The 12306-nt window shown below is 43.2% G+C and overlaps 1 protein-coding gene across 1 annotated transcript in view; it reads right to left on the bottom strand.

The window, feature by feature from the left end:
• Window positions 1-224: 224 nt before the first annotated feature.
• Window positions 225-12306, bottom strand: part of LOC135519407 (SH3 domain-binding protein 4-like) — a 72495-nt gene continuing 60413 nt past the window's right edge. The window contains exons 4-5 of the mRNA XM_064944611.1: window positions 3028-3216; window positions 225-1560 (exon numbers count right to left, since the gene is read on the bottom strand). Coding sequence (XP_064800683.1) covers window positions 1336-1560; window positions 3028-3216 — 414 coding nt within the window. The 3' untranslated portion in view covers window positions 225-1335. The remainder of the gene's footprint in view (window positions 1561-3027; window positions 3217-12306) is intronic.

Raw genomic sequence — 12306 nt, forward strand, 5'->3', positions numbered from 1 at the left:
TGTATTCTCTGGGATGTTGTTGGGTGGTCTGCGCAAACTGAATGCTGATTAGAAACTAAACAGTACCTGTCACGTACCTTTCTTGTCATTTCAGGCCTCTTTAACATGATTTGTGTGCTTGTAAGATAAAATTGAAATAAAAAAAATTCAAACAAATCTGACCTGAAGACAAAATATGGATACTGCGGTAATAAATCCAGTTATTCAGCAATCAGCATAATGAATTGTGTATAAATATTTACATTTTATTCATATTATTCTCCACAAAAGTATGCAGTCAAAACGGATGCTAAATGTGGATGAACATGAAGCAAGCTATACAGTACTCATCACGGAACACAACACATACAGTGGTCGAAACATATACATGATCTTTAACATAGAATTAGCAATGCACAACAGTGGTTGGACATTGAATGAGGCCATCTACAGTAGCTATATGTGGAACCATATTAACTGCTGACAAGCTTTGGTACAAAATATCTTTAAAAAAGGAGTAAAAAAACAACAATGGCAGGCATTTAAGGTTCCTTTTAAAAGAACGAGGTGATAAAGAGGCGAGAGAAGAAGCAGAAAGACTATTTGAAATATACACAGTTCTCAAACAAATGAGTTGACAAAAAAAATGGACCACAGCCGGAGGAAACCCTGAACAACAAGACGTTCATCTTAACAATTACAGAGCTTTATAAATAAACGTATTCAGCTTGTTTGACACACGTGACAAAGACAAAAGAACATGGACACCATTTCAAAAGTTTATCCTCTTAGTAATGGGTCGAGTCCACAGTCATGAACGGAAGGTGTCAAAGAGTCTTACAAAAAATGTGGTGCCATATTTAGAGTACAAAAATACATAACATGCCAGGTAGTGACAATTAAAATAGTATTTGTGAATACTGAGACTGTAGCATTGTGTAGTTTGGCTGGTGGCAATACGAAGCTTGGTGGGTGAGGGGGGCAGTCTAGTGCTCTCGTCCTCCCGGGGGTGAGAGACTGAAGGCAGATTCGGAGGAAGCAGGACTCAGAGGGAGCAGACAGACAGGCAGCTGTTGTGCAGAATCTCCAATACAAAACAGGGAATAAGGTATGTTCTACATTTTAGGTAGATATGCAAAATTATCCAGAAGGGTAGGGTCAGGAGTTGGGTTAGGATGGTGATCGACATTGGAAGGACAGCAGAAGACGGAGTCTATAGGTCCAACTCAACAGTATAAAGGGGCTTTCTCTCTTCCTCGTTCTTTTATCTATACTGATGGGAAATAAATTGAAAGGGGAGGAGACAAGTTGCAACCTGTGAGGGATGACGATGGTGATGATGATGGCCAGTTTGGTCTAGATGGCACAGTCGTCCTGAGAGGCGGAGCTGAAGGCGGAGCTCCGGAGCATATCCAAGCAGTTGACGAGGATGAGCGTGCCCGTCAGGTGTTTCCAGCGCTTGGTGATGGGGCTCTTCATCTTGTCTAGGCCCATGTGCAGCTCCTGGATCACGTCCCGGTAGCTGTCCCCGATTTGGGCCGCCCACGTCAGCAGGAAGTCATAGGCTGGCTTCCACATGGCCTACACAGGGAGAGAGTGAAACAGAAAGAGGTGGAGATTGAAGCGACCATATTTAACTGAAAGAAGATCCCATGGGACTTCCAAGCGGTGTCCTGATGTTTCTATGGTCATAATTATGTTGTTGGCATATAGCCTAGTGGTTAGAGTGTTGGACTTGTAACCAAAAGGTTGCAAGAACAAATCCCTGAGCTGACAAGGTAAAAAAAAATATATATCGTTCTGCCCCTGTTAACCCAATGTTCCTAGGCCGTCATTGAAAATAAGAATTTGTTCTTAACTGACTTGCCTAGTTAAATAAAGGCTTAAGTAAAGCAATTGCACATGAGAGAGCTGGCTAAACAGCTCAATGAAAATACAGGCCTAGTCCCGACACGTCTACGGTTGCTAGCTGGCTGCCAAAGACTTGACCCAGACATAAAGTAATTTTTTGTTCTATATCCAGTCGTTCATTCTAAATGTTCCATGGCCATGCTGGTGGGCAATGCTCTTACCCCTTGCTAGCTAGCTAACTATGGCTAGGTCAAACAGCTAGAATAACCGCAAAGTAGCTGCATTTAGTTTGTTGAAGCTGTTTTGGACACATGTATAACAACGAGCTAATGATGCGCGATTTTGCCTCTGGTGGGGACACTGTTCAGAGGAGCTAGCCAGTTACAAAGCTAACGCAATCACTTCAAACTGAAGCTGGCAAGATGGCAAACTAGCTGCATTTCATGTCATTTGACATGTTTTTCTGTTGACATTTATTTGTATGTATCCATAATAAGTATGCTGATTCATGATTTCGACTGGCTGAGAAAAGATGTCTGTCTCTTCCTGACGCATTCATTCTCAATATAGGACAGTGGGGATCGAATTTCTACATTGAAACAATGTTGCAAATGTCGAGAGACAGACAACATCGTCTGTACAACCACGACCGTTGTTGCAAACCAGATGTTGGGCGAGACGCAAGGGGAAATAATGTGTAGATGCTTTTTACAGTGTAGATCAAGATAATGAATTGACTGGCAGGGCTGATGGGACAGTAGCTGCGCAGGGATTTCTCAGATGGAACAGAAAACATTTTTGCGTCATAGACCTACTCGTACTAAACAGAATGTTTTGTATGGTTTAGTACACGTCTCAACCAATCACAATGCTTGTTTTGACCAACCCATTGTAGAACACACAGTACAGGGAGAGATAAGGTCAGAGGACAATGAGGGGAGGCAATTGAAGACAACATATTAAACAGCGTGACAATAAATTGCATGCTATGTTCTGCCAGTTTAATTTACTATGGTCATGGTTATATGGGTGACATTCACTATACATCATTCCAAAAGTATAATTAAAAAATGAATAAGCATGTCGCTATCTATAGATGGCAGGTAATATAATTTCAAACAGCTATGTCTAGTGTTCCATTTTTCAATATGGTTGCCAACAATGTTTCAGTAGGATCATGCCATCCAAACCACTTACCTCATTGTCCACTACTCCATTCTTGTTTCTGTGGGGTGCCTCATATGCATCCATCTGCAGACGGGACACCTTGGCTAACCTCTCAGCCAGCTCCCGCCATCGACCGGCCACCTCCACTGCTGTGGTCAGCAGGACAAAGTCCATCACCAGCCTGGCCACCAGGCCCTGGCAGTCCATCTTCAGCAATGCCTGAGAAGGAAGACAGAGAGACAGACTGGTCAGGATAAAAAATAAACACACTGTACATTCTTATCAATACAATTCCATGAAATGACTGGCTCATAGACAAGGAAACGCTGGTCAGGACAGGATAACATACAAAACCCACATAAACAAACACACAAGAACACAAGCATAAGAGCCCATGAAATTCCATGACTTCCTCCTCTGCATTTTGTTTCTTGGCTATGCTTCACATTGCTCCCAAAACATCCTATTTTCCATCATCTCAAGTCTGTGTAATTTCTTCAGATGTATTCTAGAAGGCCTGACGGGAACTGAGCCGCTAAGCACCACCTCACCAGGAGGGCTTCAGCATTCCAAGGCCATGCAGGCTCCAACTCTCTGGCTCCGGCTAGCTAGTGGTTTGATTAACTCAGCGATAGGCAGGGGAGCTGAGCAGGGGACTACGTGCCATTATGGAGCACAGCTAACAGCAGGGAACCAAAACTACACTACTTCAAATGGAGAAAGACTGACAAATGGAGACATTTGACTGACTCGTGTGGCTTATGTTTCTGTATGTCTAATTTGTTTGGAGTGTCATCCAGACCAATCCTTCACCCTTTAACCCCCCCCCCCCACCACGTCTTATCAAGTTGGGGTGAAACTAAACTGTGCTTGTGTTGTGCTCATTGAATCTGAAAACACTATGGAATATTTTCAATATAAGCACAACCTCAGGCAAAGAGAATCATAGGGCAGGACTGAAGTGCTGCACACGTGTACATTTGCAAAGTCAAATGCAGCCACACAAACACATGCAAATACATGAACTCACAACAAACCCATGCACACACCAAAGACTCTTCCCGTAAATGATACTCGGCAACCACAGAATACATGGTTAGACTCAACAGAGCCAGGGAGAATAAATGGGACATTAAAGTGCAGCCATCTAAAGCTCTGATTTGGGCTTTCGTTCCATGGGCAGGAATGCATGGAATGACAGGAAACGGGCACACACACACACACACACACACACACACGAGGATGAGATAGTGTGCTGGATGCCTGGAGCTCCTGTTAACAGTTAGCCAGGAATGCACCGTTTCGGCCCAGATCACAGTAAAAAAGCAGAGGGGATTTCCACTTCAGACCAGACTACATTATATAATCTGATTATTTCTGCTAAAGCGACATGGAGTTCATTTCCATTTTAGTAACTATGCAAACATTCGTATGCAGAATGATTTAGAATAAGGACATTGAACGATCCCATCTGTGTGCATTTGTTAGTATGTATTTCCGTACGTGTGTTTCTGTGTGTTTGTGTATGTTGTGGAAGGAAGAGTCCTACTGAAAGATAAGGCTTCAGACAAGCACCTGCTTCCTCTCCGGGTAACAGCAACAGGAAACCCCTGCAGAATTCAAGGAGAGTACTGCCCATGTCACCTCGAGCTAGATCCCGACACAGCTAGGAGTCATGCTAACAGACAGACAGACGATGCTCCACATATAAAACCAGTTGACTGTACAAACAACGCACGCAGAGAGTAGTTCAGTGCTGACCTACCACACTGTTTGCCTGGGTTGACAAAAACAAATAATTCTTGAGATCTAGGCCCTCTTCTGACCACAAAGCTAACAGCCTGTTACTGGTTCATTAAGGAAACAGTCAGGAACAAAACAAACATTCTTATTAGGTTTATATTCGTGTGTTGAACTCCCGCCACACAACTGCGCCTTCACATTATAAACACGTCTCTCGTCCTTGTTAGAACTGAGAGATGGATAAATCATTGACAGAGCCAGTAAGCCCATTCCACCATGCTCCGCTCCCATGTGCCTCTTTGTTCGCCTCACACTGTTAATACTGCAAACTCCAGTCAAATTGCAGGGTAATCGTGCCTGATCCCTCCCCTTCACTGTGACTTGGTGCTGAACTGTGAAGGCTTTTGCCAAGTATTACCAAAGATTAAGAGGGCAAGAACGGAGATCCAGAAATGACATCTATTCACACTAAGGGTTGGATATAGTCGTCAATATGTCCACTGTTGAGGGGTGAGGGGCTGCATGGATGTGGGGTGAGCGTTTATGATCACAGAATATAATGAATATAGCAAAAGGCTTTAAGACTGAATAGGAGATGCAGTGCTATTACTGTAATGACGCATGACACACTTGACATGTCATAAATTCATGCTGTCAAGAGTTGTATGATAACCACATCGGCATTGTGACCAGATTCAAGGAAGTTTGAGCTAACTGCCATTTACACAGCTTTAGGCCAAAGACCATCACAGACAGCTGAAGAGGAATTATAAACGGGGTGGTTTCGAGCCCTAAATGCTGATTGGCTGACAGCTGTGGTATATGAGACCATATACCACGAGTATGACAAAATATCTATTTTTACTGCTCTAATTACATTGGTAACCAGTTTATAATAGCAATAAGGCACCTCGGGGGTTTGTGACATATGGCCAATATACCATGGCTAAGTGCTGTGTCCAAGTACTCTGCATTGTGTCGTGCATAAGAACAGCCCTTAGCTGTGGTGTATTGGCCATATACCACAACCCCTTGTGCCTTATTGCTTAATTACATACTGAGTATACAAAATATTAACAAAACTTGATCCATGACAGACTGACCAGGTGAATCCAGGTGAAAGCTATGGTCCCTTATTGGTGTTACTATTTAAATCCACTTCAAATCAGTGTAGATTAAGAGGAAATGACAGGTTAAATAAGGATTTCTAAGCCTTGAGAAAGATTGTGTATGTGTGCCATTCAGAGGGTTCCTGAGCGTCACAGCGGTCTAAGACACTGCATCTCAGTACTAGAGGTGTCACTACAGACCCTGGTTCGATTCCAGGCTGTATCACAACCAGCTGTGATTGGGAGTCCCATAGGGCGGCGCACCATTGGCCAAGCGTCGTCCGGGTTTGGCCGGGGTAGGCCATGATTGTAAATAAGAATTGTTTCTTAACTGACATGCCTAGTTAAATAAAAAGAGGGTGAATGGGCAAGACAAAATATTTAAGTGCCTTTGAAATGGGTATGGTAGTACGTGCCATGTGCACCCGTTTGAATGGTCCACAACACACAAAGGATATCCAGTCAACTTGACACAACTGTGGGAAGCATTGAAGTCAACATGGGCCAGCATCCCTGTGGAACACTTTCGACACCTTGTAGAGTCCATACCCGACAAATTGAGGCTGTTCTGAGGGTAAAGAGGGAGTGGCGCAACTCAAAATTAGGAAAGTGTTCCCAGTGTTTGGTATACTCAGTGTATATGCTGTGTTTTTATTCTCAAAATGTCACTGAGGCACAAGGGATTGGTGTATTGTGTGTGTGGGTGTGGGTGTGTCCGAGTGTGTGTGTGTGTGTCTGCCTGTCTGCATGCGACTGGTTTAGCTAAATGTCACAAAGACATCACTGCAGACATCAGTGCATAGAGACACTGCATCTTCTCAACTCCATACAACATCTCACTGTCAAAGTGAGAATGCAACTCTGTCAGGCATATTTCTGAAAGGGGCGGTCGGGCGGGGGGGGATCTCTGCGGTATGTGTCTTTACATAGTGTGAATCAGTCTTCGAAGGTATCGTCTTCTATTTGAAAACAAAGTGTATGAAAGCAAGATAGCTCAGAGTGAGGATAGCTCAGAGTGATCATTGTCAGGCTGAGAACTGAGGGACTTTATTTGATGAATGTGATGCTTCTTGAAGAATAGCAATCTATTGTCTCTCCAGTCTCCTCCTCCTCATCCTCCCATTCCTTGGCTTTGTCTATACTTCCATCTTTTCCCCCTCTCTTCTATCATCTCGCTCTCCATCTCCATTTATGTGTGAAAGGTTCCCGTGTCGCTCTTCCCATCTTAGCCACTCACTCTAATCTGTATCTCAGTCACAGTCTTGCCCTCTACTGCAGGGGTTCTACTGCAGGGGTCCTTGGCCAGATCTCAAAATAACATTTCATATCTTTTAAGAGTATTTCTACCAACAGACGAAACACATTTTGGCTAAAGTATCCATAGAATAATTTGAGGGTGTAATAAAATACAATGAAATATTATTAATCTACTCATATACTCTTAACCTTGGGAAACATGGGACTGGGAGGGTCACATGGGATATTGGTATCCACAGTGCTTCACCAATTATACATTTTTCAACCAGTTATAAGATCATTTTACCTAAACACACTGTAATTTAAAGCTAGAATCCTTAGTTGCTACATGCACTTTTATTCTTGAAGAACATGATTTATAAATGCCTCAGGAGCTTAGTTCAACTGTCCTACCCAATCAGAACCAGAAATATAAGCAGAACCCAAAATATAACCCAATGTTTGTAAACAATGTAAATGTAAACAAACAATATATAGCCTGAAACATTGCTAAAACTATAATTTTGATATTATGGATGGTCCGTCCTTGCATCCATAGTCCTGTCTCTGAATTTGAGAGTGGTTGCATTTCTCCAGGCCCATCCCTCAGCTTTTAACCAAAACAGAGGCGTGTAGAATTAGCTTAAACTGCTGAATGTTAACTCCAATGCCAAGAGGTGGGCCTTTAAAATGTTCCTTCGCAGCGCCCAAGATTTTGTTTGTCCTGCCATGCACTGCCAAAGTCATAGTAAAACTCCTTGTATGCTATTTTTTCTCTCACTGGAGTTATGAGGGGTCCCTGGTGAATTAGCTATTACAAAAGGGGTCCCCGGCCCCAAAAAGTTTGACAACCACTGACTACTAAGTTCTACTTTTCCCTTTCAACTTGTACTTTCAACGTATACTTCTCTTACTGTTTTCCTGTTCTGAATACACAAATCCACCTGATCGCCTTTATACCGTCAACCAAACAGTCTGCTGAGCTGAGATGAGAGAATTCTGGGTTCTTTTCGTGACACTCCGCCCTCTGTGTGAACCTCGTCCATTCTACCCAGACTGGCAGAAGACGAAAAACACACAAACAACGTGTCTCCAGAGTGAGACAGATATGTCGTGCTGTCAACTGTACCAGCACAGCAGTTGGCCACACCCTACTGCTGAAGGAAGGAGGAAGGGAGAGTGTTGAGCAGGAAGTGAAGAACAGTAGATGGAGTCTAGGGATGCAGAAAAAAACAGGGTCTGTGTTAAAAAATGGCAACACAGAGCTAACTGCACATGATCATCCCGATGGCCGCTCCCAAAGTCATCTTCCAGAAATAGATTGTTATTATTACTCCCAAGTGCTATCAACTTCAGGGATCTCTCGCTCTCTCTCTCTCTCTCTGCAAATAATTCAAAGCGCAGGATGAGGATTGGGACTCGGGAGGGTCTGCTACAGAGTTGTGTGCGTGAGTGGGAACTAAATCCCTCTTAGTGCAGGACACAGTGGGGTGCCCACCGCTCAGTTTAGAACCTCCTCCAGATTTTTCCAAATCCTATTTGAGGAATGGGTGCAATGGTGGCTCAGAACCCGCCTTAAAACTGAAGTCAGTATATATACACAACACAGTACATAGCACACTCACTGGCCTCCAATTCGTGGCCCAACAACACCAGACAGAACAGGCAGCTCCGTAGAGTGTTTCTGCATAGTTGTCTGGTCATAGCTGAGTTGAGGTAGAGGGGCTATGTGAGGGGCAAGGGGAGGTGGTGTGGAATGCAGGCGCCTCTTGGTCCATAACTGGCACTTCTGTTTAGTCTCAACAATGAGACAGGAAACATCTGTGGGGTAATGATCCTCCACAGAAACATGTCTTTGCCCACGTCCATCAATCAGACGCCAAACTCGACGGCCATTTCACACAGACCTCTAGTCCTCAGACTGGGGTTGATACAATCCCACTAGGAGTCGAAAAGACTCAATACACACAATAAACAACAATATGGTGTTTCTGCTTATTTTAGTCTCTCAGTCAGTGACAGGGCTGGATGTTTGATGTCAGAGCAGAGATTCCAAAGCTGGGGCTTGATTTCATACATACAGTAAGGCAGGTCTGACAAAGTATTGGGTTCTTTCTATTCGGGATTACATTAAACTGCCGGACAAAACAAAGCAAAAGTATATGTGTCAAGTCAACCTTGGGAATTGTTTAAGTATTATTATTGTGTTGATGATCTTGTCCTGCCCTGAATGTTAATGTTGGGAGACATAGCTGAAGAAGCTGAATGCTGAGGAAAATTTACAGTTTTAATTTCATCGAGACTCAAGTGCATTTGGCTGAAATGGTGAAATCCATAGAGCTCACTGACCGCCAAGCGTTAATGTGGTTATTATTGCACACATACTATGGCCATTTTGTAAACACAGGATGCGTGTGCAGTTTAAATGCGTCCCTAATGTTAGGACACACAGGGGCCTTAAACCTTACAAGGATGAGGGGCATAAGGGACAGGTTAGTAAACTGATTTAGAGGCTTTGTCATTTCCTTCCTATGTGTGAGTCAGTAATATAACAAATTACACAGCAAAAGGAATACAATACATTGTTAAAAGCAGGGCACAAATATGAACTTAGGCTGGGTTATAGCAGGTGCATACATACACACACACACACACACATTCACTATGCACACAGCCAGACACCTGCAAATGTGTGCAAAAAGCAGTGGCTAGGGCTGTTATGAAGGCAGTGAAATTCCATGTGACCGTTTAATCACGGTAATAAGGCCTCTCCAAGCTCTGATGCTACTGACGGTCATTAGTAGCGTACCAAAACTGGTAACTTCATGGTACTCAGCACTCTATAGTCCCTCTAATCACTCTGACATCAATACAAATGTATTCTAAAATCGAATTAAACACTTAATACTGCGCAACATTACAATATGCTATGCAATTGTGTGAGAAAACAGAGTGATGGCCTCTACTAAAAAGAGGATAATTAGCTTTCTTTAGGCTAGGCCTACTACAGTGCATTCGGAAAGTATTCAGACCCCTTGACTTTGTCCACATTTTGTTACATTATAGACTTGTTCTAAAATTGACAGTACATGTCAGAGTAAAGACCCAGCAATGAGGTTAAAGGAATTGTCCGTAGGTAGGGTACCAAAACATTTCTGCAGCATTGAAGGTCCCCAAGAACACAGTGGCCTCCATCCACCTTAAATGGAAGAAGTTTGGAACCACCAAGACTCTTCCTAGAGCTGGCCGCCCGGCCAAACTGAACAATCGGGGGAGAAAGGCCTTGGTCAGGAGGTAACCAAGAACCCGATGGTCACTCTGACATGGCTCCAGAGTTCCTCTGTGGAGATGGGAGAATCTTCCAGATGGACAACCATCTCTGCAGCACTCCACCAATCAGGCCTTTATGGTAGAGTGGCCAGACGGAAGTCACTCCTCAGTAAAAGGAACATGACAGCACGCTTGAAGTTTGTGCAAAGACTACTAAAAACTCTCAGATCATGAGAAACAAAATTATCTGGTCTGATGAAACCAAGATTGAACTCTTTGGCCTGAATGCCAAGCGTCACGTCTGGAGGACACCTGGCACCATCTCTACGGTAAAGCATGGTGGTGGTAGCATTATGCTGTGGAGATGTTTTTCAGCGGCAGGGACAGGGAGACTAGTCAAGATAGAAGGAAAGATGAATGGAGCAAAGTACAGAGAGATCCTTGATGAAAACCTACTCCAGAGTGCTCAGACTGGGGCAACAGTTCACCATCCAACAGGACAACAACCCTGAGCACACAGCCAAGACAATGCAGGAGTGGCTTCGGGGCAAGTCTCTGAATGTCCTTGAGTGGCCCAGCCAGAACCCGGAGTTGATCCCGATTGATCATCTCTTGAGGGACCTAAAAATAGCTGTGCAGTGACCTTCCCCATCCAACCTGACAATGTTTGATAGGATCTGCAGAGAAGAATGGGAGAAACTCCCCAAATACAGGTGTGCCAAGCTTTTAGTGTTATACCCAAGAAGATTTGAGGCTGTAATCCCTGCCAAAGGTGCTTCAACAAAGTACTGAGTAAATGTTCTGAATATTTATGTATATGCAATTTCATTTTTTTTGTTTTTATAAACGTAGCTTTTTCATTATGGAGTTTTGTGTGTAGATTGATAAGGGGAAAAACATGTTTTAATCCATTTTAGAATAAGGCTGTAACCTATCAAAACATGGAAAAAGTCAAGGGGTCTGAATACTTTCCGAATGCACTGAATATTTATTTCTCAACTTTCCTAATATTAAGCACATTGCTTATATTTACAACAGGAGTATAGTCTACCTGGCTGGCATGAAAATAAATCACAGGGAAAAGCGTCTCCCATTCGCTATTTAAGTGCAGAGATGACTTGTATTTTTTCCCGTTTCGATAATGGTCCATTCTGAATCAAAATCAAATTTCACACATATGTTATTTAGGATATGAAAAATCAAGATGAAATCAAGAATAGTCTGATTGGTGACAATATTAGCCTATGACTTGTGAATTATATATTATCATTTGTGAATGATGCCAAGCATAAGAAACTATGTTTTTTCTGTGCAACTTTTTCGAATCATAGTCACACACCTCATGTAGCCTAGCCTATAGCCCTACCTTTCTGGTAAGAAGAGGGGTGGGGGTGTATGCCTTATGGCTAACGAGGCATGGTGCGATGAAAGAAACATACAGGAACTCAAATCCTTCTGTTCACCTGATTTAGAATTCCTCACAATCAAATATAGACCGCATTACCTACCAAGAGAATTCTCTTCGATTATAATCACAGCCGTATATATCCCCCCAAGCAGACACATCGATGGCTCTGAACGAACTTTATTTAACTCTTTGCAAACTGGAAACCATTTATCCGGAGGCTGCATTCATCGTTGTTGGGGATTTTAACAAGGCTAATCTGAAAACAAGACTCCCTAAATTTTATCAGCATATCGATTGCGCAACCAGGGGCGGAAAAACCTTGGATCACTGTTACTCTAACTTCCGCGACGCATATAAGGCCCTGCCCCGCCCCCTTTCGGAAAAGCTGACCACAACTCCATTTGCTGATACCTGCCTACAGACAAAAGCTAAAAAAGCTCCCACGCTGAGGTCTGTCCAACGCTGGTCCGACCAAGCTGACTCCACACTCCAAGACTGCTTCCATCACGTGGACTGGGACATGTTTCGTATTGCGTCAAATAA

The sequence above is a fragment of the Oncorhynchus masou genome, chromosome 29 (assembly GCF_036934945.1).
Source record: "Oncorhynchus masou masou isolate Uvic2021 chromosome 29, UVic_Omas_1.1, whole genome shotgun sequence".
NCBI lineage: Eukaryota > Metazoa > Chordata > Actinopteri > Salmoniformes > Salmonidae > Oncorhynchus > Oncorhynchus masou.